We start from the raw sequence: 26,018 nt of genomic DNA on the forward strand, positions 1-26,018 counted from the left end.
CACAGCCCCCCTTTAGAGGCACAATTTTGCAGTCGCAATTAGACCATATTTGTTGGTCGTGGTCTAATTAGTAAACATACCGAAATTCGTGGGAAAAGGACAAGGGAATATTGGGTTAGGGCACATTTAAGTTTGAAAAATGTTGTGCACAAGTCTATGGGGATGTCTCCCAAATGTCCAATCCAGGGTAATTATTATAACTTCATGTATTCTTTGGGAAGGGAGCAGACCCAGTACAAGCTTCGGCTTCTTGTCTGACCTCCCAATGCTATTTTTTCAAGTTCCGTTTAAATTTTTCCCTTTGCACAGTATTCATCTTACCTTATAGTTTGGAAAATGTCCGAAGTTTGCCGAATTCATTTCGTCGACATTCGGATAGCGCCCGAGTATTTCCGAGTAAAGCATAGGTTTGATTAACTGCTAACTGATTATTAAAAACTTAAAAAAATGAGGTGATTATTAATATTCATTGCTTTCATTTAGGAAACTTGAAATTTAACGACGATTTTGTACATCAAGTATACTCGGATCGTGTACGAGGGGCGAACTTTGTGCTGCGTCATGTACTATTTTAATTTGACGACCGTTACCAGGATTTTCCAAAACTCGGCGTGGTCTCCATTCGGCTCTGCCTGCTAACAGTGCTTTTGGGTGCCTAACTTTGAAGATTCCAGGTCAACATTAGGCAATGTTTTTTTACAGAAATATAAAACTGTATATCATAACTGTATGATATATGAAGCAAGTGATTTATTTAAAAATTTGATCGGAACATTAAAAGCTATAAAGCGAAATCGGAAACGAAGCCGAGCTTTAAAAAAGGGCCGTCAATGTCGTCATGTTTATTTTTAGCCACGGAGGCTGCCTGACATACAACTTAGACGTCTGGACGTCGGGGGAAATTGTGAGGTCAGGGAACCAGGACTACAACATTCTGAACAAATGTTGATTGATTTGCTTTTTATTCAGATGGGGGGGGGGGGGTAGTGTACCCTGTGAGAGCTGGAAATAATTGTCTTCTTTTGTCGGTCTGTAATAGTTCTAAAGTTGTCAAGTATATTCCATAGCTAAACGTGGGCCGATATTTTCGTTCGATGTCTCATTCAAAAGTAAACAATTTTTGTATTGCTACAAAAATAGCAATCTCAAAATATATTCCTGTTTTTCTGGGTGGTACCGTCGGACGTACGTCCGACGGCACAGGCTGGTGATTCAAATAAACCAATAAGCAATCAGTTACAACGAGTCCGAGTTGGGCCGAGTATATCCTTAGCCTCCACACCCGGTAACTGCCCCCCCCCCCCTTCTTGAAATGATGTGTATAGGACCTGTACTTTGTATACCCCTCGGAAGCCCAAAATCGGCACAGTGAATATTATAATGTATACATATAACCGCCGTCGGGAAACGATCTGTGAAATTGTTGCAGATAGCACTGTAGAGGTCGTCCGTCATTTTTGTTGACAAGACTGTATTTTGTATATTATATAATATATTACAGCAAATTTATTGCCCAAAAGATTAATTCCTTTTTGTTTTTGTTTTCTATTTTACATTTTACCAACTAACCATGGGTTTAAGATCACATTTCATATTGTAATCCACATTGCTTATAATAAAAAAATAATAACCTGCCAATACGGACTCAAAAGCTTCACAAAATACAAGCATCTAGAAAAAGAAAATAGCACACATTAAATGAGGCAAAATAAGCGTGTTACCAAAGGAAAAAAAGTGCGAAGATTATTTTGGATTCTTCGCATACCGTAAATTTCTTTCAAAATATTCATTTGGTCGAATTAATTTACAACGACGGTTAAAAAGTAGCGTCGGGGATAGACCGTATTCGCTCAGTGGCAGGCATCTCAGAAGGTGTTCTTTGATATTTTAGATATCAGAACTAGGTACTTATCAGTGGGCCTACACGTTGGAAATCACCAAGTACACGATGTAAATCCATTAGAATACAAGAAACAAGGTTCCCTCCCACACAGGGTCTTCTATTATCTCCAGGCTGAAAGTAGACCCTGGGAACGAGGTTGAGGTTGGCGCCACTGTTCGCTCGTCCCCAGCGCCCGCCCTATCCCAGGCACTGGTACTGGTGTGGGCTGATGCGATTCACAAAATCTTATGAAGGAATCGTAGGTCACAGTTTGGGTCACACACTCGCTTTTTTATAACGAACGAGGGCCTGGCTTTGCTGCTTCGTGTTCTAGGGGAGGGAGATAGTGGAGCAGATAACAGAACAATCGTGCAAATGGTGATTCAAGCACCAAATTTGGCACAATGATTCTCTAGGGTATACTTCACAAATCTGCCCGATTTGCTACTTGAAAATCCAAGATGGCGGCCATTTTTCAAGATGGCCGCCAAAACGACCCCCTAAGAACTATTTGTTTTCTTATAGAAATGCTTCTATATGGTCGATTTGGATGATCCTGGTATCAATATTTATGTTTTCAGGTATGCTGGATTCATTTTTGATAGTTTCAGCAGCATTCCTCTAAGTGGTGGAAAATAGCAAATTTATTTTTAAAATAACAACAAAAACACTAAAAATACAGTAAAACACTTTTAATTACAGTTTCAATCGAATAAACACAATTAGGAAATAAATGTGCACGGAAATAAGAGGGTCGACTGTGTTGGAACCAGGGTAACTGAAAACAATTAAACTTGCCAACCAAGTTTTTAAGCCGTGAATCACAAGTTATGTGTGAAAGATTTTCTAGAATACTTGTTGGGTCAGTCGTGAATATTCAAATCTATCCTATCCTTCATATCCTAATATTCATGTATTTGCCGGGGTCTTAACGCACGGACAGATCGCAAGGGTCGCCAAATTGTGTTTACGCATACCAAAAATGCGGCCATTTAGGCCCAAAAGAATTAAAATTTATTGCCATTTTGCGGAGCCGGGGAGCCGATTCGTCGGTGATAAGGCACGTGAGCAGTCCCGACGAGCTAACTAGAGAAACACGTCCCATTGACCTTATCGGAAATGAAAATCTGTTGACGGCATTGTTTCTTACCCGGCCAGGGCGCTTTCGGATCGTAAAAATAATGACAATGCCCGGACCATTCTGGTCCGAAATTGGAAGAAATATTTTATATCTAATCACAAATTTATTACCCCCCCCCCCCCTTAGTGTTATTATGTCAAGTGAAAACCATTCAGACCTATGTACAAACGGCAGCAAATATAGGTTTCCCGGACAATTTTGGGAAATGTGTACATCAATTTGTAAAAGAAGCATTCGTTTTTGTGCGAAATAGAATTGAACGTTCCAAATCCCTGTTTCTATTTAACAAATGATAATTCTATTTCCATGAAAGTGCATCCAGTCGTAAAAAAATCCTGAACGTGCATTGAATTTAGTATACTGACATTTCAATTTAAATTATAACAAATGAAACATAATGTTCAATTCAGCCCGTGTCACAATAATAAATCGATTTTCTGCGAATTGGATTGCACATTCGTGATAATCGGCAACGCATCCATCAAACCGAAAGCTTAATCACGTATTTGAAACCAGGATATACGTCGTTCTCAAAATCAGCGCCAAATTGAATTTATGTTATTCAAATTCAAATGCATACCAGTATTTTCCAAAATTGTCCGGAAAAACCTATAGGCTTTCTATTGATACCTTATTCAATGTTGTATCTGTTTATTATTAATCGACGAAAAATAGTTCAACACTATGGAGGAGAACTTGCGGTTAGAAGGAAGGACATTCCTTTTTAGTATTATTTTCAGATCTTCATTAATTAGTTCTGGTATTAAATGCTGATTTATTTATTTTTTTTCGGGGTGGGGAATCTCTCGAAATTATCGTGGACCTCCACCTCAGCCACCCCAACCCATTTCCAAATGGTGGGTTGGCCACTGAACCGCACACCAAAATAACATTAATGCAGTCCACATTCTCGTTCTCTCCAGGAACGTCCGTGGAGCACCAGTATTTAATTGCCGTGCGATGTTTAGTTCTTTATATCAGCTTTTGACAAGTTTTCAGTTTTTGATATGATGTACCATGCACGTGGCTCCAAAGTGTCTAAACTGAGTGTGGATGATGACAGGGATAAACACCTTCATCTCGAGCACATTCTGGATTTCTATCCAAGCATAATTATTGAGAATGATTTTCGTTTCTTGGGTTTCAATTTGCTTCCGTTTTGTGTACCGTCGTGAAGCGGTTAACTCATGTTTCTCATGACTGGGTAGGCACTGGGCACTATATAATGAAGCCACCATCTACCAGGTTTATACATAACCCTAGCGAGTATAAAAAAAAAAAGCTTTGAGAAATATATTGTTAAAACTGTTTTCCTGAACCTGAAAGGCATTTTCGGACCCGCGCACAACCGCTTGTTGTTTGTTTAAAGTATTAAAGAATAAGAGTACAACGAAAAGTGGTGACTGGTGATCGAACCCGCGGGAACCTGCGCACAACAAAAGCCAGCGCGGGGTTACTGTTGGCATTGTACAAAAACATGATAGGAAATCACGCCTTTCCGTGGTAAACCTCCTTGTGTTCAATTATGCGAGTTAATCGTTTGAGGAAACGGCTGACAAAAGGCTAGACAGCACACAGGAATGGCCTACAGGATCGTAGGTTCCGTTTGTACGGGTAGCTGAATGCGCCGCGTTGTTTTCACAAGTGGTTCACCTTTTTGTCGCCGGCCACCCCAATCATAAAACCGCCCATAGGAATCAGATTTCACGCCTGTTTGGATCTCCAATTCCGACTTTTTTTGCGTCGTGTTCATACTTTTGCCAAATAGCCCGGAAGCCCAAAGTTAAAAACTCTGTCGAAAAAGGTGGTGAGTGTAAACAAGTTTTCTTGTTTTCCCGTACATGCGCAATTTATACGCTACATCGGGTCTGGTTTCTGGTTTAGTAACTTGTATGCAGGTGAATTGAAACAAATATAGGCTAGTACATGTATTGATAAGCAACGTCATATTATGAAGGAAAAAATCAAAGAAATAAACTTTTCCAACAAGGAAAACAAAACAGTGGTCTGTATTCTTTCAACAGTTAGTAACATTACAAAATCTTTAAGATTTATTTAGATACTAATGTTAAAAAGGGGGAAAAATTAAAATGTGCACACGACGAATCAAAAAGCATTATTGGGACCAAACGTTACATACAATAGACATTAGGTTGGAAGATTGGGGTGTATGATTTAACTTGGGGACCGGGATATTGTTGAAACGATTTGTTTGAACATACAAATTGAGTAATGTTCTATTTGATCTTACACTCAGTACATGTGTCTTGGTTTATGTGGCACATTCGTCACGAGGTCAGATTCAAATAAACGTTAATTGTTTTGCTTTTGAATTTCTGTGTGATCTCCGAATTGTCACATTCCATTCCGACTTGTTTATTATGTGCATGTGGTGGGTACGGCTTGTCACTGGGGATGAGTATGGGCAAGCCATCCCTATAGTCCTGCTGCCTCCCCTCATTATCCGTGAGTTGTTCAATCTGCTCATGTGAAGCGTGCTGAGTGGATCGCCTCTTGAATACAGAAGAAAAGAGGACAGTGGCAAATGTTGTTCAGTCTTCAAAAATTAGGTATTCGGATTTATTACTCAATATGTCGTTAACATGAATAAGTTTTAATTACGGTTCTATTACATCATCTTTCCTTATAATTGACGATTCATTGACGTATGACAAAATTTGGAGTCTAAAATTTCCGGCTAAAATAATTTTATCAGTGAGTAGAAGAATCCACGTTTTTTTTCTCAACATACATTTTATGTGAAAACATCTGAACAAGAAACAATCAAATTATGGCCCTGACATAATTATTTGGGTTTGGTGTTCAGGTGAATAAATCCGCTAGAAATTACTTCATCGACCTCCCCCAGAAAACAAAAATGAATTGAACTGAGCAATCAGAATCCATGCACATTTGAGATAAAGTCAACCATAATTGGCTCATTTCTAAACTATAATCACATTGGTTGAATGGTTGCATGCTTCTTGTTTATCTTAACGCATAATAAACGGCTTTGGCGCCAGCGTAAAAACCGCATGTGAATGAACGAAAGACCACTCTTTGTGCCTTCAAAGTTTTCTCCCCTGCGAGAAAAATCCCGAGGCTTTAGCTAATTTGCGTCCATTTTCCGCATTTTAATCTTGAAAAGAAAATGTTTTCACGGGAAATAATCTGGCAAGTTGACCGCAAAGCACAGGCTATTTGTACCAGTAAACATGTGTTTGGAAGTTCAGATGAACTTTTGACAAAAGTCAAAAAATAACAAATGCAGCTGCGGCCTCAATTCAATGATGAAGGATTGGAGGATACAATGATTTATTATTAGTTTTTTTTTAACGTCAAAACGTTTTGATCAACTTGTAAGGTTTAGTGGATCTGACTGGCCCGAATCTGAAACCTATCCCAGTTGTAAGGGATATTCGCCCCATACAAAAGCCGCTTTCTCTCCATTCCTCGGAGAGAAAGTTCTTTTCTTTTCAATATCTCCCACAGTTGAGAGCAACATTGAGCAAAAGTAGAGAAAGTTGACTTCCTCTTTTATTAGAATGCTGGTTCGAGACTGTGCTGGTGTATGTTTGAACCAAGTACGTTTGGACTTAATCGCTGCCTACTATACTTAAAAGCCGTAGAATATAATAATGCAATCATTACGCATGGAGAACTACCTTTTCCTGCAATACAAAAAATACATGCTGCTCCACAAGATGAATTTGAGAATCCACAATTACAGGGGGACCAGGTGATGTCCTCGCTCCTCTGGCCTCCGATAAGACGTTATCAGGCCATTAATCGGCAATCTTCCCCCACATTCTTCCCTGTGGAAACGTGCCTAATGCGACGTTCCTGGGCTAGCTTACCGTCCCACGTTTTACCGCACGTTTCAGCCGCGTAAGAACTATACGAGCGACATCCAAGCATCGTCCTCACCAAAAAGGGTCCGGTACTCCCGGCAAAGATAATGTCTTCCTCTTTAAAAAGAACACTAAGGGCCGTTGCCTAAACGTGACCATTTCCCCCCAGGCTCCGTCTCCGATTTTCATCTTTTCTTCTCTTTTCCCCGAGACTATCGTTTGTCCACGGCTGTTTCAATAATGATTGCATTTGTAAGGTAGCCTGTATTAACAAAATATATTTGATGCAAAATAACCGTTTAACCTTCCCAATTCTCGACGTATTTATGTGTGTAGCACATTGCATAATTTTTCAATAGTCTTACTGATGTGAATGATGCACCAACAGCACCATGGTCCACGGCAGATAGTTGATGTCAGTGTTGACCGGCGGAAAGCCTGCATGAAGTGTTTTGAATTGTGAATTTGCAGGCAAGGGCGGATCCAGGGGGGGGGGCCACAGGGGGCCATGCCCCCCCCCCCCCCCAACGAAACCAATTTTTTTTTTTTTTATGTGACATCGCAATAAAGGCAGGCAATGAGTACACCACCATCTTTTCCTCCAAAAAACATTGGTTAAAGTGGTCAGAAATTGCCTCAGATCGCACCACAGAGCATCTAGAATCCAAAAAAATTTCGGGGCCCTTAAGCGGGCCCCGAACCCCACGCCGTAATTTTTTGGACCCATTTTTGGGGGGTCCAAAAAATTTTGTGGCCCCCTCCAAAATTGTGTTCTGGATCCGCCCTTGTTTGCAGGTAGACGGTCGGTCGCATCCATTGATCCCATTAGTAATGGAGATCAATGGTCGCATCACACTTTGTCACAATGTCACATGAGTAAGCCTATACTTCGCTTATGACAGAAATACAGCTCAGAAAGTACAGGTTACCAGCTTCTAGCGTATTCGGGACCCCGTTCTCGAGTGACCCGCGAACAGTATTCTTGAGTTGCCCAAGTACAGCGCGTGTGGAGTGCAGCTGGCCACGCATTCAAGATGGCAGCCGGGACGTTAAAACGCCAAATGAAAAGAAGGGGAAAATACTGACCTTATGAAGAAAAAAAAACAATTTAATCCCGGAACAGATATAAAAATTGCCAAAGACAAGCCCACTCTCTGATCACGTATAGAATTGTTTTAATCATAACTGCCCCCTGCACTGAATGAGTGTATTCTATTTTATGCACAAAAATAACGCAAAGTTGCGGTAAGTCCGCCCCTTTGTACGAAAGCCCTGTAGTGCCATCAAGTATATATTTTGTCCAAGTTCGTTTTTATGAGATACATTTTCTGGAAGTTCGTTTTTATGAGATCCATTTTAGCGAAGTTCGTTTTTATGAGATACATTTTAGCGAAGTTCGTTTTTATGAGATACATTTTCTGGAAGTTCGTTTTTATGAGATCCATTTTAGCGAAGTTCGTTTTTATGAGATACATTTTAGCGAAGTTCGTTTTTATGAGATACATTTTCTGGAAGTTCGTTTTTATGAGATCCATTTTAGCGAAGTTCGTTTTTATGAGATACATTTTAGCGAAGTTCGTTTTTATGAGATACATTTTCCCCAAAGTTCGTTTTTATGAGATACATTTTAGCGAAGTTCGTTTTTATGAGATACATTTTCTGGAAGTTCGTTTTTATGAGATCTATTTTAGCGAAGTTCGTTTTTATGAGATACATTTTAGCGAAGTTCGTTTTTATGAGATACATTTTAGCGAAGTTCGTTTTTATGAGATACATTTTGTCGAAGTTCGTTTTTATGAGATACATTTTCCCCAAAGTTCGTTTTTATGAGACACATTTTAGCGAAGTTCGTTTTTATGAGATACATTTTGTAGAAGTTCGTTTTCGTGAGATACATTTTAGCGAAGTTCGTTTTTATGAGATATATTTTACGGAGTTACGGAGTTTTATGAAGTTACGGAGCCCCTAAAGGGACATCCAAAATTATTTTTTTATCTCGTGCGCACGACATAATATCTCGTGCGCACGAGATAATTATCACGTGCGCACGACATATATCTCGTGCGCACGAGATAATTATCACGTGCGCACGACATATATCTCGTGCGCACGAGATAATTATCACGTGCGCACGACATATATCTCGTGCGCACGACATATATCTCGTGCGCATGAGATATATGTCGTGCGCACGAGATAATTATGTCGTGCGCACGAGATATATGTCGTGCGCACGAGATATTATGTCGTGCGCACGAGATATTATGTCGTGCGCACGAGATAAGAAAATAATTTTGGATGTCCCTTTAGGGGCTCCGTAACTTCATAAAACTCCGTTTACTCCGTAAAATGTATCTCATAAAAACGAACTTCGAGAAAATGTATCTCATAAACGCGAACTTCGAGAAAATGTATCTCATAAAAACGAACTTCCAGAAAATGTATCTCATAAAAACGAACTTCGAGAAAATGTATCTCATAAAAACGAACTTCGACAAAATGTATCTCATAAAAACGAACTTCGACAAAATGTATCTCATAAAAACGAACTTCCAGAAAATGTATCTCATAAAAACGAACTTCCAGAAAATGTATCTCATAAAAACGAACTTCCAGAAAATGTATCTCATAAAAACGAACTTCCAGAAAATGTATCTCATAAAAACGAACTTCCAGAAAATGTATCTCATAAAAACGAACTTCGACAAAATGTATCTCATAAAAACGAACTTTGTGAAAAATGTATCTCATAAAAACGAACTTCGACAAAATGTATCTCATAAAAACGAACTTGGACAAAATATATATTTGATGGCACTACAGGGCTTTCGTACCTTTGTTCTTGGCGTTCTTTCATCTACTTCCCAATAAGTGGGGAGTAAAAATCCTGTTCGCGAACACCGTTTGCGTGTCGGTTCTAGTCATTCGGGGTTTTGAATAGATTCTGACTTCAAATGTACGGGACCGGTGTCATATGAAAATCCGACTCCTATGAAAATCGGACTCCTTTTCCTATAAATTGTTAATCCGTCGCACGTGACAGGTCACTCTCCTATCCTAAAAATAACATATTATCGTACTTACGCATGCGCAATATACCAACGAGTCCATATTTCATGGAGTCGGATATTCACGCTTCACCGGCACTGCCCTGTGAAATGAAGGAGGGATCCCTCCCGGTACAAATGGGCGGGATCCTGAACAAAATTGTCTGTGGCCAACTTGAAGCAACTTGAGAATAAATGAGTCGATGAATGATTTGTTAAGTTTCTCAGTATGCTGGCATTATGCATTGCGCGAACCTTGTTTTAGAAAAAAATGGGCATTCCCATTTACACAGTGCACGTGACATTGAGCAGATGAGACCACAACCTCGTCCCCAGTGCTTACTTTATTTCCAACCTCGTTTCCAATTTTAAGCCCTGAATGGGAAACTTTCTTCCTGTTTCCTGATTCGATACCGCATTTGGTTAGTAATGGATTTATATCGTATAGTTGGTGTTGTTATTCCAACGTGCATCGCGTGTTTTCACGATCATTGTAATTATAAGGTCCACGCCTTCTCAAAAATACTCTTTTCCTTTCCAATTTGTTCATGTGATATTGCATACTTAATAACTTCGAAAACAATCGTGTTTTCGTAACTCACGGCGTGACGAATTGATTCTGTTTTTACCCAAGACAGGCAGGCACCAGACTATTCCTCATTTGCATACGTGTGCAAACATTTTGCACATGCAAATGATCCAATACCAGGGTGAGAGAGCAGGTAGTGGTGGGTGCGTACTGCTCGACACCCTGGGGACGAGGTTGATGAGACCAGCGTTTCCATAATAATGTTCACATTAATCCATGACCATAAAAACTGGCGCCACATTCACTCCACGTATTTTATGCGGACGTAGGAAAGGTAGGCCTATCTGCGTTTTTAGGTCCGCTTATGGTTCCCTGGACTTTTGGGCAGGCAGGGGCGTGGCGTAGCCTGAGTATCACCCGTTATCCACGGAGCCAAGTCTCCTGTATGACGTCTGATATATCAAGCATGCAGATTTATGCGATCTCGCGCCTCAGCCAATCGGAGTCGACTTTACTAAATCGTGACGTCATTTCATTCATGAACCATCACTAAACGTGTGATTGGTCAATTCGAATGCAGTGTTTTGTAATACAACAACAGCTGGGCGCGTATCGCGTAACATAATACAGAGCGCGTGACCACAGCTTTTGTTGCTGTGTCTAGGGTATTTTTTATCCATGTCTATGACGCGACAACGGTGAATGACCGAAGACTCGATACCGCTCTGTTCCCAAGTACCCCCTCACCAGCAAAGAAAGTACAGTTGGGGGTGACCGACCGATGCCATTTTGCCTGACTGCGATATTGCCGCGACGCCCGGCCGTACCACTGCGTGTACATAGTACCAATCCCCTGGTGTGCGTGCGTCACACACAAGGAACGGTGCGCGTCAAAGAACGCCCTCTTGTTGGCGCACGGAGCCCATAGAAAGCGCCCGCTGATTGGTCAAAATCTAGAGGTCTTGAAATGCGGTTGTCGAGTCTTACATAATTAATAAGCGAATCTGCTCAAATGTAATAGACCATTGCTTTCGCCATACATAGACAAGGCGCTGCGTGCGCCAGTGCGGGAATTGGCATGGTGTGGCATATCTGAAACCCGCCTCTTTAATTCAAAATCACAACGGTAATGCTTGTCCGCCACCAGCCTGTTGGAAAATGGCAATAGCGTGGCCACGAATTTGGAATTTTTGAGGTAATGAGCTTCGATTTTTGCTGAATTTGAAAGTATCTCTGGCAAATATCAATAAAGAGAGAGATATTGCTGCTCAATATATTTACAACCTTTGCATTTGAAATGCTTGAAAGTTGCTTTCATGGAGACACTGGTGATTTTGTGTACTTTGTGTGGTAAGATAAGCGTGAGTTTCTTGATAATCGTGTGTTGAATGACTGGCGTCCATGCGCATAATTTTGAACAGCGATTCAAAAATAAACAATCTTGTTATACTGTAACATATATAATTTTAGTAAATAGTCTTAATTTGTGATTGTTTGACTATATAATGCTATGTTACGGTAGCTATAGCTTTGATGAGTGGGATGAACGATGAACAAGGAGAGCCGAACAGCCATATGGTTGCGAAGGCGAAGCGTCTGTCGTTGTCAGGCAAATCCGATTAAATACTAAGACGCTGTAACAGAGCAATGAAATTCGTAACCCCCCCCCAAAAAAAAAAAAAAAAAAACATGGCCTTCTGAACGTTGTGTTTCTCAGAGAATATGCTCAGTATGATTGAAATGTTGCATTATAACGGAAGAAGAAATTCTAAACTTCTTGTCAGTGAAAAAAATCGCCGTCATCGATGCCGAAACGTCAATACTGGTTACTGGTAAATCTGACCTTCAAGTCGGCAAGAAATCGTTCAAAAACTTCCCCAAATATATGTATTTATCACAATTTCTATGAATCTACTCAAGTTGTTGTTTCACGAGTAGTTTAACACTTTTATCATCTAAGTATATTCCGAATTTCAGCTTCAAGTTTTGTTGTTGCGAGCGCTTGTGTTACACCTGGAACAATCTCTATATAAGGAAAATCTCGACGAGGATTTTTTTTGCCGCCCCATCCCATGTACCGGCAGCACAATAACGACGGGTATATTAGCATATTCATTAGCGTCACCTGGCGTGACTCTGCGTGGGTCTCGGTATCGACCAATGGAAGCCGGCAAAAAGGGTGATATTTATTAATTAATAACTCGGGAAGGAGGCTTTTATGCACATGCTTACTACACACCATAATGGATAGGAACTTTACTATATATATAATATTCGTGAGGCTTGAAAAGATTTAAGATATTGCGGACGCCAGTGTTACAACTTTCAAAAATGCGTGTAGCCAGGCCTATTTTTCCAATTTCAACGAAAAGTAATGAACATATCACTACGACTTTTAGCACATAATTGGATCATTATAAGGGAAATAAACCCTGAAAGTTGCATGAAGATACGGTCTTCCAAACGGGAGAAACTAATTTTCAAAGATCATTGCCCGCCTGTGTGAACATGTCTGTGTAGATGTAGTTTCGTAGTTGCCTGCCGGGATCGGGTATCCCTGGGTTTTGAACACCCTCGGGTGCATAATGGCACCCTCGGGAGTATAAAACATCATGATCCAATCAAATGCTTTAAATACCGGTGTAGCGTGTATATCCGACTCCATGAAATATGGACTCGTTGCCTTGCGAATGCGCATTTATGATAAAAGCCTATAAATATGCCTATTTATAGGAAAGTGGCTTGTCACGTGCGAGGGATTACCCAATAATAGGGAAAAGGAGTCCGATTTTCACAGGAGTCGGATTTCTTTTTATAATATATGACACCGGTCCCCATATGTTTTTTTTGGGGGGGGGACAGTCTAGGGGGGGGGATCTACACGTCATCCAACGCTTGGGGGCGTCGTTCATGATATACACGTATCCAACCTCGTTCCCAGGGTGTCGAGCTGTACGCGCCTACCACTACCCGCTCTCTCACCCTGGTATTTGATCATTTGCATGTGCTAAATTTTTGCACACTTATGTAAATTAGACTCCCTGTGGGCGATGTATTCTGGGCGCACAAGCCAGTCTGGTTCCACTTTGAAATTCACATCTCCGTCACATTTATAACGTAGTCTGTGTGGTCTGGAACTAGATTTAATAGCTTGATTGAAAAATCCATGCCTGCATGTGCGTTACATCGTTTGTTTTCGTACGCGGTGTCTGAGATAAAAACAGCATCAATTCGTCGCGCCGTGAGTTACGAAAACATGAAAACACGATTGTTTTAGAAGTCAACAAATTTTAAAATCTTATTCTGCCAATATGCAGTATCACATTTCATGAGCAAATTGGAAAGGAATATTTTTGAGAAGGCGTGGACGTTATAATTACAATGATCGTGAAAACACGTAATGCACGTTGGAAATAACAACACCAACTACACGATATAAATCCATTACTAGCAAATTGCGGTATCGAATCAAGATACAGGAAGAAAGTTTCCTATTCAGGGCTTACTATTGGAAACAAGGTTGGAAATAAAGTAAGCACTGGGGACGAGGTTGATAAGTATCCGGTTCGCGAATTTTCTATTTACACAATAGTACAGGGTACCCATTTTTCAGGTGACTTGAATCAAGGTTACAGGATTGTAGAGCGCCGCTACCTTTTACCTACGCGCGCGCGTATACTCTCTTACGAAAGCCCGTTAGCGCCACTGCAAGTATATATGTTACAGATTATTTAATTCGTTATTACGGATTACTAATTCGTTATTTCGGATTATTAATTCGTTATTACGGATTATTTAATTCGTTATTACGGATTATTAATTCGTTATTACGGATTACTAATTCGTTATTACGGATTATTAATTCGTTATTACGGATTATTTAATTCGTTATTACGGATTATTAATTCGTTATTACGGATTATTTAATTCGTTATTACGAATTATTTAATTCGTTATTACGGATTATTTAATTCGTTAATACGGATTAATTTTTTTAAGAGGGGGGCAAAGCATATTTCTCAACCGTTTATTCTCTATTTAATTTTTTTTTTAGAGAGGACAGGGACATCCCCCAACCCATTAAATTTACAGCAATATTACATCGCGCCTCTTTTTCTTTCCTTTTTTTCTCTTTGTTTTCCTTTCGGGGGGGGGGGGGGGACAAGCGCCCCCTCGCCTTTCCCCCTCCTCGCGTCGTCCATGTCCAAATCCTTCTATGCAGCCGTATCATCGTTGCAGCTGCCAGCAGAAAAAAAAGGAAACGCATGTTAAAGGTCACTCCATTGTCTTTTGGGTCTGAATTTATATCATGAGTGTAGAATAATAATAGTTGCAATATCCTTCCTTTGCACTTCGCGAAAAGCTGGCGTTTTGAAGAATATAGTGATAAGTTTGTATACAAAGTTAATGGACCCATCTCAGGGTACCAGAGGTCTGATATGCTCCTCCCACATCTCAAATTATTTGAATGGAAACCCAAATATTTGTAGTACATGTGTGGACTTTCAATTCAACCTGTTAAAATGATTTGTTGTCATGGTCATTAAAAAGTCGGCACTCTCGATCTCATGCGCACTCTCATGTAAATTAAACATGGGCAATGCGATGGGAAAAGATAACATTTAAGTCGACCTGTTTTGGTAAATGGACATTTTGCGACGAAGGTATGCCCTATTTACGAAAACTTGGTGTCAAAATAACCACAGGACATCCGAACAACTGTCAGAGAAACTTGGCGGGATTTAAAAAGTGCATTGCGACGATATTAGGAAAAAATGAACATGGAGGGGGTTGCGCTCCCTCCCCTCCGTATTTCGCGCCGCTTCTTAAGATAATTATTCTGACCTAAAATCACTCTTTAGTCATATTTTCATATTTCACAAGTGCCAAGGCACCAATACATGCTGGTTTTTATTTTCTCCTCTACCGTTGTGTCGCAAGGGCATGAGCGAAATAGAAAAGGTGGGGGTAAAAGCCACGCCCCCCCCCCCTGCGCTTTTTTGCGCCGCTTTTAAGTTAATTAGTCTGATCTAAAATCACTCTTAAATTTTTTCCATAATCTACAAGTTCCAAGCTAATGATAGTTGATTATAGCTCCATGATTTGATCTTGTTCTCAAATTTGATTAAATGTAAAATTTGCCGCATGCCGCCAATGGGCCTTTGTCTGATCTAGCGAAACTTAAGACCGGCCATTCTGTGATCAGGGTCGGTGATACTATGCTTTACGACAATCTGGGGATTTGTTCCCGAAATTTTGCATTTTGATTAAACCCTATCCAGCTCTCAGTGCATTCTGATCTCGTGCTCTCCGCATGTGAGTACCAGATTTATTTCGTAATAACGAATTAATAATCCGTAATAACGAATTAAATAATCCGTAATAACGAATTAATAATCCGTTATAACGAATTAATAGTCCGTTATAACGAATTAATAATCCGTAATAACGAATTAATAATCCGTAATAACGAATTAAATAATCTGTAATAACGAATTAATAATCCGTAATAACGAATTACCAACATATACTTGCAGTGGCGCTAATGGGCTTTCGTACTCTCTCTACATGTGTGAAAGTATATAATTTATGAATTGCAGGATTTGGCCGGTCGAGCACCGCCGTTGTCTAGTGGTTAAGCATGCTGGCTAATGATCAGAGGTCCCGAGTTCGATTCCATGCTCTGCACTAATCAGATTTTGCTCTTTTTTTCCAACAATTTCAAGTTTTATCTTAGAAACGTTATTTTTCAGTCGGATACTAATCGTATAGCAGCAATTTTCTTTTTTCTTTTCTGATCCGAGGCTCTGGAGGATTTTTTTTTAAAGGGGAATGGGGCCTAAAGTCCGAAATCCGTACCAAGTTGAAAAATAGTAGCCTCCACTCAAGCCTGGTAATGTTAACCATGCTCCATAGGAAAGCGCACAAAGTACCCCAGATAGTTGTGAAAAAAATATCGCATCCGGATCGTAAGTGACTACGTCATACACGTGCAAATGACCCGATGTCAGCAGTTCCGTGTGCGCAGTGTGACCCGTGCGCATGTGCATTGTTTTGTGACTCCTGTTTTTGTGTGTGTGAACTACGACCACGGCGGGTTCGTTTTTCCATCATTTCAGTTGGGTCGGGTCGGTTTCGGTTTTGCGTTATTGCCATTTGGGGGGAAAAAACGAAATTAACCGAAAAAACGAATCGGTTGGGAAATTCAATTGCACGATGCAGTTTTTATTGCAGATGGCACTGCGCCCGGTATACGACCAAATGTGATTTGCGGTCTACTCTTATCACGCACGGTCTATATAACACAGTAAGCCCACCGTACGGTATGATTCAGTTAATATTGAGAGACGACGACTTTCACATGACGCGAGTAAATTCAGGCACAAAAAAAGCGGACACAGTTGCCCAAGCCAGATATTTGGTTTTATTCGGGTCGGGTTCGATTTGGATTCGGTTTATATCTGTAATGATTCGGGTCGGTTTGGCCTGGTCGACCCGACCCGATGCACAACACTAGTACAAGGCGAACTTAGAGCTACGACTTTTTGGTAGATGTGAACTTTATTTTTCTTAAACGCTATGTTCATAATGAGCCCAGGGTAGTCGTCGTCGAGCGGTCCGCGCATGAGTCAGACGCCTCATAGGTCAGACCAAGTCCGACAAAATCTCATCCTCGAACCAAATAAAGGCCCAAAGTCCGACGCATCATAGGTCAGACGCCCCATAGCTCCGACGCCTCATATAGGCCGTGGGCCAAAGCCTGTAACGTGCAATTTCGTCTTAACTTTTTAGTGGCACCTTCATTCAGTTATAAGCAGTTTGGAACATGTTAATTGATATTTTACAATGTGCACAATTTGGTAAAACTGGTTCATGCCTTGTCGGACAAATTTGTAACGGTCCATAGCTCCGACGCCTCATAAGTCCGACGCCTCATTTTGTACGACGTCGGACAATATGAGGCATCGGAGCTATAATGAGGCCGAATACTAACATTGTCCATTAGTCCGATGCCTCATAAATCCGACGCCTCATAATTCCGAAATTTCGGACTTATGAGGCGTCGGACCTATGAGGCGTCGGGCTTACGATACGGCCCCGTTGTCGATTCATGAAAATGCACAAGCACCTCTTACAAAATGGTTGCCCAATCCTTTTTGGGTTGTACTGCCTTTGTTTTTAAACTTTGGATTTAATTTGTTTTAATTCTTGTGATTTTTAATGTAAATTTCGATGTTACATGTTATGCGCGATTTATCATTGTTATGATAATACAAATTTTAATTTATTACTACATGTATTATTTATAAGGCAGTTGCGCAATCGATGCGAAATGGTTATGTCACCATTTGTGTCATTATTTGCTCGTTTGTTTCCGATTCGTTTTGTTTCCACTGTCTCTAACCACGGAGGAAGGAAAACAGATGGCTTCCCTTTGTAAGGGCAATTTCTACGGGAGAAAAGTCCAACAAAATGTATTAGACAATAGACATTAAACAGTCGCTGTGTATTTCTCCAAAATGTCAGCTTATATTTTTTTCCTAGAGCAAGAGTACTTAGGTGATAGTAAAGATGCGACAATCAGATCTTTCTTCTGCAAAAGTAGCACATTATCACCGGCTGCACTCTCTCTCTCCCTGCCCAGCTACGTTACCGATGGTATCCGAGCAAATGAGCTGAAAGATAAAGCATCTTACCCGAAGACTTTTTAATGCATCGGCCCCTAACGGTTCCTGACTTTGATTGGCCCGATTAGTAACTAGCCGTCGTTAGATAATATCTCGAAGAGCTATAGCGACGGAACTGACGGTTTTCTGTTAAAAGCTGGGGTCTGTTGCGTGTCAAACCCCACTGCACAAGGTTTGAGCACTCTTTTCATATAGTTAACAGCAGAATCCACCAGAGGGCGTTTGCCTCAACTCCTAAGTGAGGTTAAGTAGCAAGTTGCACTTGCTGAGGTCCATTTTATCCTGTGGAAACTAGAGGGTAAGAGATTCAGGGTATTTGATAGACCTTTTGGTTTTCTTAAGTTCTAAGTTGTATAAGTACATATATGTTGTTGTCGATTGTTAAGAATAAAGCCCCAATGCGTCGTTGAAAATGGGACTGGTTCCTGGACCAGACGATTCTGACGTCTCAAGATAGATCGTAGGTTGGCCGTCACATTCAAACATCATGAAACATGACGCAAAGCCCAGACCTCGTCCAAGTGATACAGATACTGAACAATAGCCTGGTGTGGGATTGATATGAAGTCGAATGTAACAAGCATGAAATGCACTTTACCCCTGGAAATATCCAAGCAATTGCGATCACATCCCAATGTCCACGAAAACGCATATTAGTTGTGACAACGGCAGGATCCCGCACATTGGGTTACGTATCGTATACCGTCGTGCCTATACTGACCTGTTAGAATAATCAGATATCTTTTATTCTTTTGGTCAGCACACTAGACTTTAAATAAATGACAAATGTTATATGCGCCATTTTGACAACACTTTGTTGATTGTATTATCGTTACATTTGGGGTTTGCTAGCTAGCTAACGAACGTAAACACGTTTGCGTGGGCGGAACTGTACGATCCCCAGCTTGGATACAACCTCGTCCTCATGACGTCAAGCAACAAGCTTCTATTAGCTCAGAGCTCCCACTAGCTGGGAGTAGACCCTGGACATGAGGTCGGGGAGTCAGGTCGAAATGGTAACATAATTAACCGAGCCGAATTGTTATGGGTTATTAGGCCACAACATAAGAAAAGAATACAGGGTGAGTCAAAAGAAAGTGACCTGGATTAATTATTTGTGTTTCTAAAAAAGCAATAAAATTTGATACGCCAATAGGCCCCCCCCTATGTATGTCTTAAAAGAGCATGTTATTCCACTCATTTGAAAACAAAAGAAGAATTACTGAAATGAATGCATGCTATATGAAGTTATGCGGGGTTTACTAAAGGAACCTTTTAAAAAATTTTTTTTTATAGCTGTCCATTTTTATAGCTGAGTCAGAATTACATATTACATACAGACATTCAAATACAAAGTTTAAAGTTGGTATATACGTGTTTTTTTCCCAAAATTTCGATTTTCTTTTCCAATCGAAATTTAAAGGAATATTATGTCCTGTAACAAATATATTTGCTTGTTTGTTTTTAGGCCTTTGTACAGTTTTAAAAACTGGTTTTAAATGGCGCGCTCCAGTTCGAAAATTGCGCACACTATTCAGATCGAATTAGAGCGTCCCGCTTTTAATTCAAAAGTTGAAATTAATTGATTGATTACTTGTCGTGGGCCGTTTTTTTTTTCGTGCGATGTCTCATTGGAAAGCTCATAACTAATGTAATGCTAGAAAATTATCAATTCAATTTGAAAATCTATTTATCAAGGTGTCACACCCTAAAAGCACGTATACACCAACTTTAACGGTAAATGATCAGTGAATGACAGCTGAATTTTGTGATCGTTGTCATTAAAATAGAAATAACTTGGTAATAGAGTATGCAAATTGCGTTCGGCAAACTGGAAAAAAATACACGTATCCGCATATGTACATGTATCCGTGTGACGTCACACGTATACGCATAGGCCTACGTGTCGGGAATTCAGTTTCGGCATCGCGCGTTAGGACTTACACTAAATAATAAATGTGTTTCTGAAACAAAATGACCTACAATTTAAAATTAAGAGAACTTCTGAGGGCCCTAAAACATGTCTACCAACAAAAAGCCTCAGGGACCGTCTAGTAGTACGTTTCTGTATTGAACTCACACACACAACTATAGGCATAGTAGTACAGTACGTTGTACATGTACATGACATCACGCTTCGCTGGCCTCAAGCTTCCATTAACGCACAAACGATATGCATAAACCAGACAACTTTCATGTCTAAAAAATCCACGAAAATCCCTATAGGCCTACATATCCGCAACATTTAACCTATTATGTAGGCTACAATTTTTATTCGGGGACAAAAAAAGTGGGGGGGGGGGGGGGACCAAACAATATGATATCCCCCACTTTAAAAAGTGGGGGACTTGCCCCCCCCCGTCCCTCACCGATTGACGCCCATGCTATGATGTACTTTAATGCAAACTTGCGCGCTTACGTTAGGCCTAAAGCTTTTGTATTGTCTGATCGTTTTTCCGAAATCTATTTAATAAATTTACCGTTGGAAAGTTAAAAGATAACCTCAACATGGCTTTTCACAACGCTAATCGGGGGGGGGGGGGGGGGGGGGTTGATCCAATGGCCCGTCCCCCTCCTCGGTCAAGAAGGGGGTGTATCCTCCCCATCCCCCCACCCCGGATTTACACCCATGGTGCCACACGTGCACCCAAAAAGAACGAGACTCGAAAGCGCTCTGTCTTTGGTAGGCCTACAGAGGGCGTTAATCATTCTTCATAATCGGTCTTCTTTTGGACTGATTTCGTACCGCATATAAAAATCTACGGAAGCGTATTTAGGACATGACCGAAAATATTTTTTAGGCCCACTACTTACCATTTCCATTTCGCCCGGGCGGATTACCATTTCGCCCGGGCGGATTACTATTTCGCCCGGGCGGATTAGCATTTCGCCTGGGCGGATTACTATTCCGCCCGGGCGGATTACAATTCCGCCCATAATCGGTCTTCTTTTGGACTGATTTCGTACCACATATAAAAATCATTACAGATCGAAAACACCTATAAACATTACGGGTAACTTAAGTTATTACATATTAGCATTAAAGTGGGTACTTTTGGGGTGTGGCATCGTGTACAATAGCTTTTCAAATTGAATTGATAATTGTCTAGCATTAAATTTGTTATGAGCTTCCAAATGAGACATCGCACGACATCACAAATCGGCCCAAGACAATTAAACAATTAATTAAATTGAACTTTTGAATTAAGAGTGAGGTGCTCCTAATTTGTTCTGAACAGTGTGCACACTTTCTGAACTGAAGCGCGCCATTTAAAAACCACTTTTTTTAAACGGTGTATAAAGGCCTGAAAAAGCAAACGGTGTATAAAGGCCTGAAAAAGCAAACAACCACATTTATTTGTTATAGGGCATTAAATTCCTTTAAATTTCGTTCGGGAAAAAATTGAACTTTGGGGAAAGCACGTACATACCATCTTTAACCTGATTTTTTCCTATTATTGTAATACCTGATGACGTCACAATGACGTCACGGTAATATGTATTACTCTTTGTCTGGATGTTCAATCCAAGTTTCAAGTTTATGATATTAACCGTTTTGAAGAAAAGTAGCGAAATATATAATTTTATTGTCCAAATAATCCCCCAACTTATTATATTAAGCGCCCCAAAATGTTCCTAAAATACAAGCAAATTCATATTAATTCCAAACAGCTCAAAATGTAATCCGCCTGGGCGAAATAGTAATCCGCCCGGGCGAAAGAATAATCCGCCCGGGCGAAATAGTAATCCTCCCGGGCGAAATAGTAATCCGCCCGGGCGAAATAGAGGGCCTCAATTTTTTTTTTTTGCCCATGTCCTAAATACGCTTCCGTACAATTCCGTATTTTATACAGAACATTCACGCTACACCTGTCGGAATCAGCCGCATGCAGCCTCGTCCCCAGTGTTTACTTTACACTCTGGGGACGAGGTTGAGCCACATGTACTCCCATGGTGCAACACACATCCAACAAAATGGCGCCGAGTACAACGCGAACGCTGAGGTATGAGAAAGTTACTGTTTTGTGTTGGGCTATTTCACTGTCACGAAAAATTAAAACAACTGCGAATGGTCATTGATGTATATTTTAAATAAACACGTTGACATTTTTAGATTATTGATAAATTCGGAAAGAGTGCAGTATCCAGACACCACTTCAGCTGTCATGATGATCATGATGTAGCCCCATAAATGTGGACTGCCTCCGTAAACATAGGCCACATGTCCACCATGTACAAAAACATGTCGCACTTTGTCAAATTTTAATTTTCACATTTAGGGTTAGTTTATACTTAGTTTATTTTTGCTTTAGATACTCAAGCTAGGCGCTACAGGGGAAAAATCCAAGTGCGCCTCATTGGGGGCTGCGCCACGTTAGGGTACATCAACAATATGTGCAAAGTCAACAAAGTCTATGCAGAGTCAAGATTTTTTTTAAGTATTTCCTTTTTTAAGTATTTCCTAACAAAATTGGAAAGGTTTCTCACTCGATCCCAGATGCAAGTCTTTTCAACATTTGCAATGACTGACCTTTAGTGAGATGATATATGAATAAAAAAGTGGCGTCAGGTTGCAACATTCTTTCCATAAAACATCAGTGATGTTGAGTACTTCCAGGCGGCAGAAATGTAAGGTTTTTACAATTCTGGAAGTAGATGTTGAGGTAGGCTACTTAATTAGACATGTTAACTATAGCCGGCTTGTCATGCCTGTGTGCCTTGTGTTGTGCCGTGGTAGGGAGTCCAGCGGTAGGGCCATTTTTCGCCTGTCAACACTCTAAAACTATCTTTAAGATCTTTGATTTATAGTACATATACATAATATAAGGCCATGAGAATGAAAGTTTTAGATTTGCGTCCGAAAATTTTCCAGATGACAGAAGGCTTCTTTCATTTTTTTCTTCATTTTTCATTATTCATTATTTTAGTGAAAAATCTCCTGACCATCTTCTAAATCGTGGCGTTGGTGGATGCCGCCGTGGGCTGCGCCGCGATTTTAGAACATGACAGCGGGTCCGACATAGCAGACCACTATCAGATCCCATTCAATGTTAACAAATCTGACACACATCGCTCCACCCATCCAATTCATCTTAACAAAAATAAACATGATAAACATGCAATGAAATGTTCTCAATGTGATCCATCCAACAGTTTCAGGCAAATCAGTAAAATATTAGGTGAAAAAATCGATTGGAAATACTTAACACGATCATGAAAAAAATCAAGAACAATGCGTGCAGAAATGTACGTGGAACTTGCAATGAAAGTTTCCATTGGTTGACTCAGTGAGTGCCACAATCAAAGGACCAATCAGATCAAGCGATAGAAGCAGCGCTTGGCCTTGGTGAATGTCGAATGGAATGTGGGAAACCGAGGAAAAACCCAATGATGCGCATGCCATGGCACACAGAACATACACATGATGTACTGTGCTACAACGGGATTGACGATCGCGAAGTCGCGGTCTGGTCTTGGTCTCTAGCATGGCGTCAAAAATGCCTTATGTCTTCAAATTTCCAAAGCCTGTTGCTTAATAATTCTCTTTTAACACTACTTCTACGCATAAGCAAAATTTGAGGTATACCCCAAATTACTTTATTAATTAAACAGTAGGACAAACCTTCAGCTATTTCATCAAATTCATAGGTGGGTGCTTACATCTAAGGACGTGTTACATTGTCTTATCTAGATCCATAACCTATTTTCATGAAACTTGGTGTTGACTCCAGAGAGCTGACTGGTAATACATAGCAACCTATGAAAACGTAATGTTTTACCTGTCATGGTCTTGCTTTGTTTCATGTACACAGATGCAACCATGAGTTGTTACAAATCATCAGTGGCCGGTCAGCTGTGAAAGCACCAGTAAGTAACTCACAGTGCCCTAGATCTTATTGGTATTAGTGCCACTACTTGGGTGATTTTACCGCTGCAAAGCACTGTGGCAATTTGCAAGTCAAGTGTAACATAATATCTGTGGCTTTTCCTTCCCACAGTATTATTTGGACTTCAGCAAATTGGCTTATACATTAGTCACTGTTTCTGTTTTTTAAGGAATGAATGTTTAAAATTTCATTTTAAGATTGAACAAAGAAATTGACTGGAGGGTGTTTGAACCTGCGAAACCATGCTCCATTTAATTGCTTTGTTCAATCTGAAAATAATTATAATGCATCTAGTCAGTTTCCTTGTGTGGTTTTCTTGAATGTTTTTTTAATTACTTTAGTTTTTTTTAATTCGTTCAGGTAATTTTTTTTTATTTGTTAACCAAAGACTGAAAGTCTTCTGATATATGCCAAACTTTAGACAGTCCTGTAAATGTTCCTGATTGGCACAAACTGTGCTTCAAGCGAGCGTCTAGATCACTGCTTTGTAGTTTTTACAAGGCCGTAGGGTTGTCACTCCGAAAGGAGAAGGATACACGCCTTATCTTGAGAGTTATGCCAGGTTATCAACAAATGTTAAAGGGAAAATACAACATTTGCAAACATCAAAAAATAAAACTACCAAATCATTTTGAAATACCTTGCTGGACTGTTAGTGAATGACAGTGTAAAGCATCCTGTAAAATCATGGCACCTGGTATACTGTCATTTTCAAGAAAAGTGGTATTTTTGTATCAATTTCCAACGCTGATTCGGCCGACCAGCGTTGGAAAAAACTGGTTTTTTTTTCAAATACTGGCCCCAATTGACCATCGCACTTGTTTGCAATCGATTACACACCTATGAACGGGTACAAGCCAGCTAGACTGGTTCCCTGACCTTACAATTCCCCAATGTATGTAAACTGCTCTGTTTCTTCTTAAATGGAGTCAGGGAACCAGACTACAGGAAAATGATTGTTTTTCTTGGTTTTTATAGCATTTTTGACCCCAAAACCTCAAAAAAGTCAGTGTAACTATGTTTGCTATATATTTCCAACCCCCCAATTCCATCCATTTCTGAAAATTACAGCAAAAGCAAATGATGTTTATTCCCTTTAAACCATGTTAAGTTATAGTTTGACTCTGCTTTCAAGTTTTCTTGCTTTTATATATTTGTTTTGTATCATCTTGTTATAGAGCCTAATAGCAGAGGAGTTATCCACACATGAGTCACTATTTCTACATGGTCTGCAGTACTACAAGCAGCAAAGGTACAGCATGCATGCTAACATAGCCAACCCTATGCTATCCTGTATTCGCATGGATATGAAGTAGGGCAGGTGGTAAAATGGAATTATAATGCTTCACCCACAGATTCTGTCTCTTGATTGGCCGAAAGCACATCATATAGCATTTGCTATTTTCACTATCTTGCCATGCACAAACGACTATACAACGGTGCCTGGCTCAGACACAGTACTATACGCATAGAAAGCAATGTAGCAGCCAGAGGTCTGTGCGCAAATGCACATGGCTGTGCGAGTTGCGAGTATCATTCCCACACATGAGTTGGGTTCAAACATTGCATGGGGAGCTAGTTTAAAAAGTGCAAGTACATTTTCAACTAATTTCTATTGAAATAGAAACTTGTACATTGTGCAGTGTAATAGATTTTGGTTTTATAATTCAGATATCCCTAAAAACTGACAACTTTAACCAGGGTTCCAGGTTCACTTTTTTTTCACTAGCCAGCCAGTCTACTGAAACAGACTGTTAACTAGCCCGCGGGCATTTTCACTAGCCTGCATGTTTTTCGTTTATGAACAACAATGTGCATGCATGTAAAACTTGTATCCTGAGGCAATCTTGTCAGTGTTTTCAATAAACAGATCTAATAATTTAACCCTAAACAGTTATATATTAGACACAAATTGATACAGGTTTGCTTTCTGAATTTATTCTTCCTGTCCTTTCATCTTTGCCGCAGCCCAATAATTTTTGACTCGCCAGC

The 26,018-nt window shown here is 40.1% G+C and overlaps 1 protein-coding gene across 2 annotated transcripts in view; it reads left to right on the forward strand.

Moving 5' to 3' along the window:
• Positions 1–22,034: 22,034 nt before the first annotated feature.
• LOC119721055 (nucleoporin NUP188-like) overlaps positions 22,035–26,018 on the forward strand; it is a 72,294-nt gene continuing 68,310 nt past the window's right edge. For both annotated transcript variants that reach the window (XM_038190928.1, XM_038190929.1), the window contains exons 1-3: positions 22,035–22,142; positions 23,952–24,006; positions 25,205–25,278. In XM_038190928.1, coding sequence (XP_038046856.1) covers positions 22,090–22,142; positions 23,952–24,006; positions 25,205–25,278 — 182 coding nt within the window. In that variant the 5' untranslated portion in view covers positions 22,035–22,089. The remainder of the gene's footprint in view (positions 22,143–23,951; positions 24,007–25,204; positions 25,279–26,018) is intronic.

This window comes from Patiria miniata, unplaced genomic scaffold, assembly GCF_015706575.1.
Source record: "Patiria miniata isolate m_02_andy unplaced genomic scaffold, ASM1570657v1 HiC_scaffold_9, whole genome shotgun sequence".
In the NCBI taxonomy this organism is placed as follows: domain Eukaryota; kingdom Metazoa; phylum Echinodermata; class Asteroidea; order Valvatida; family Asterinidae; genus Patiria; species Patiria miniata.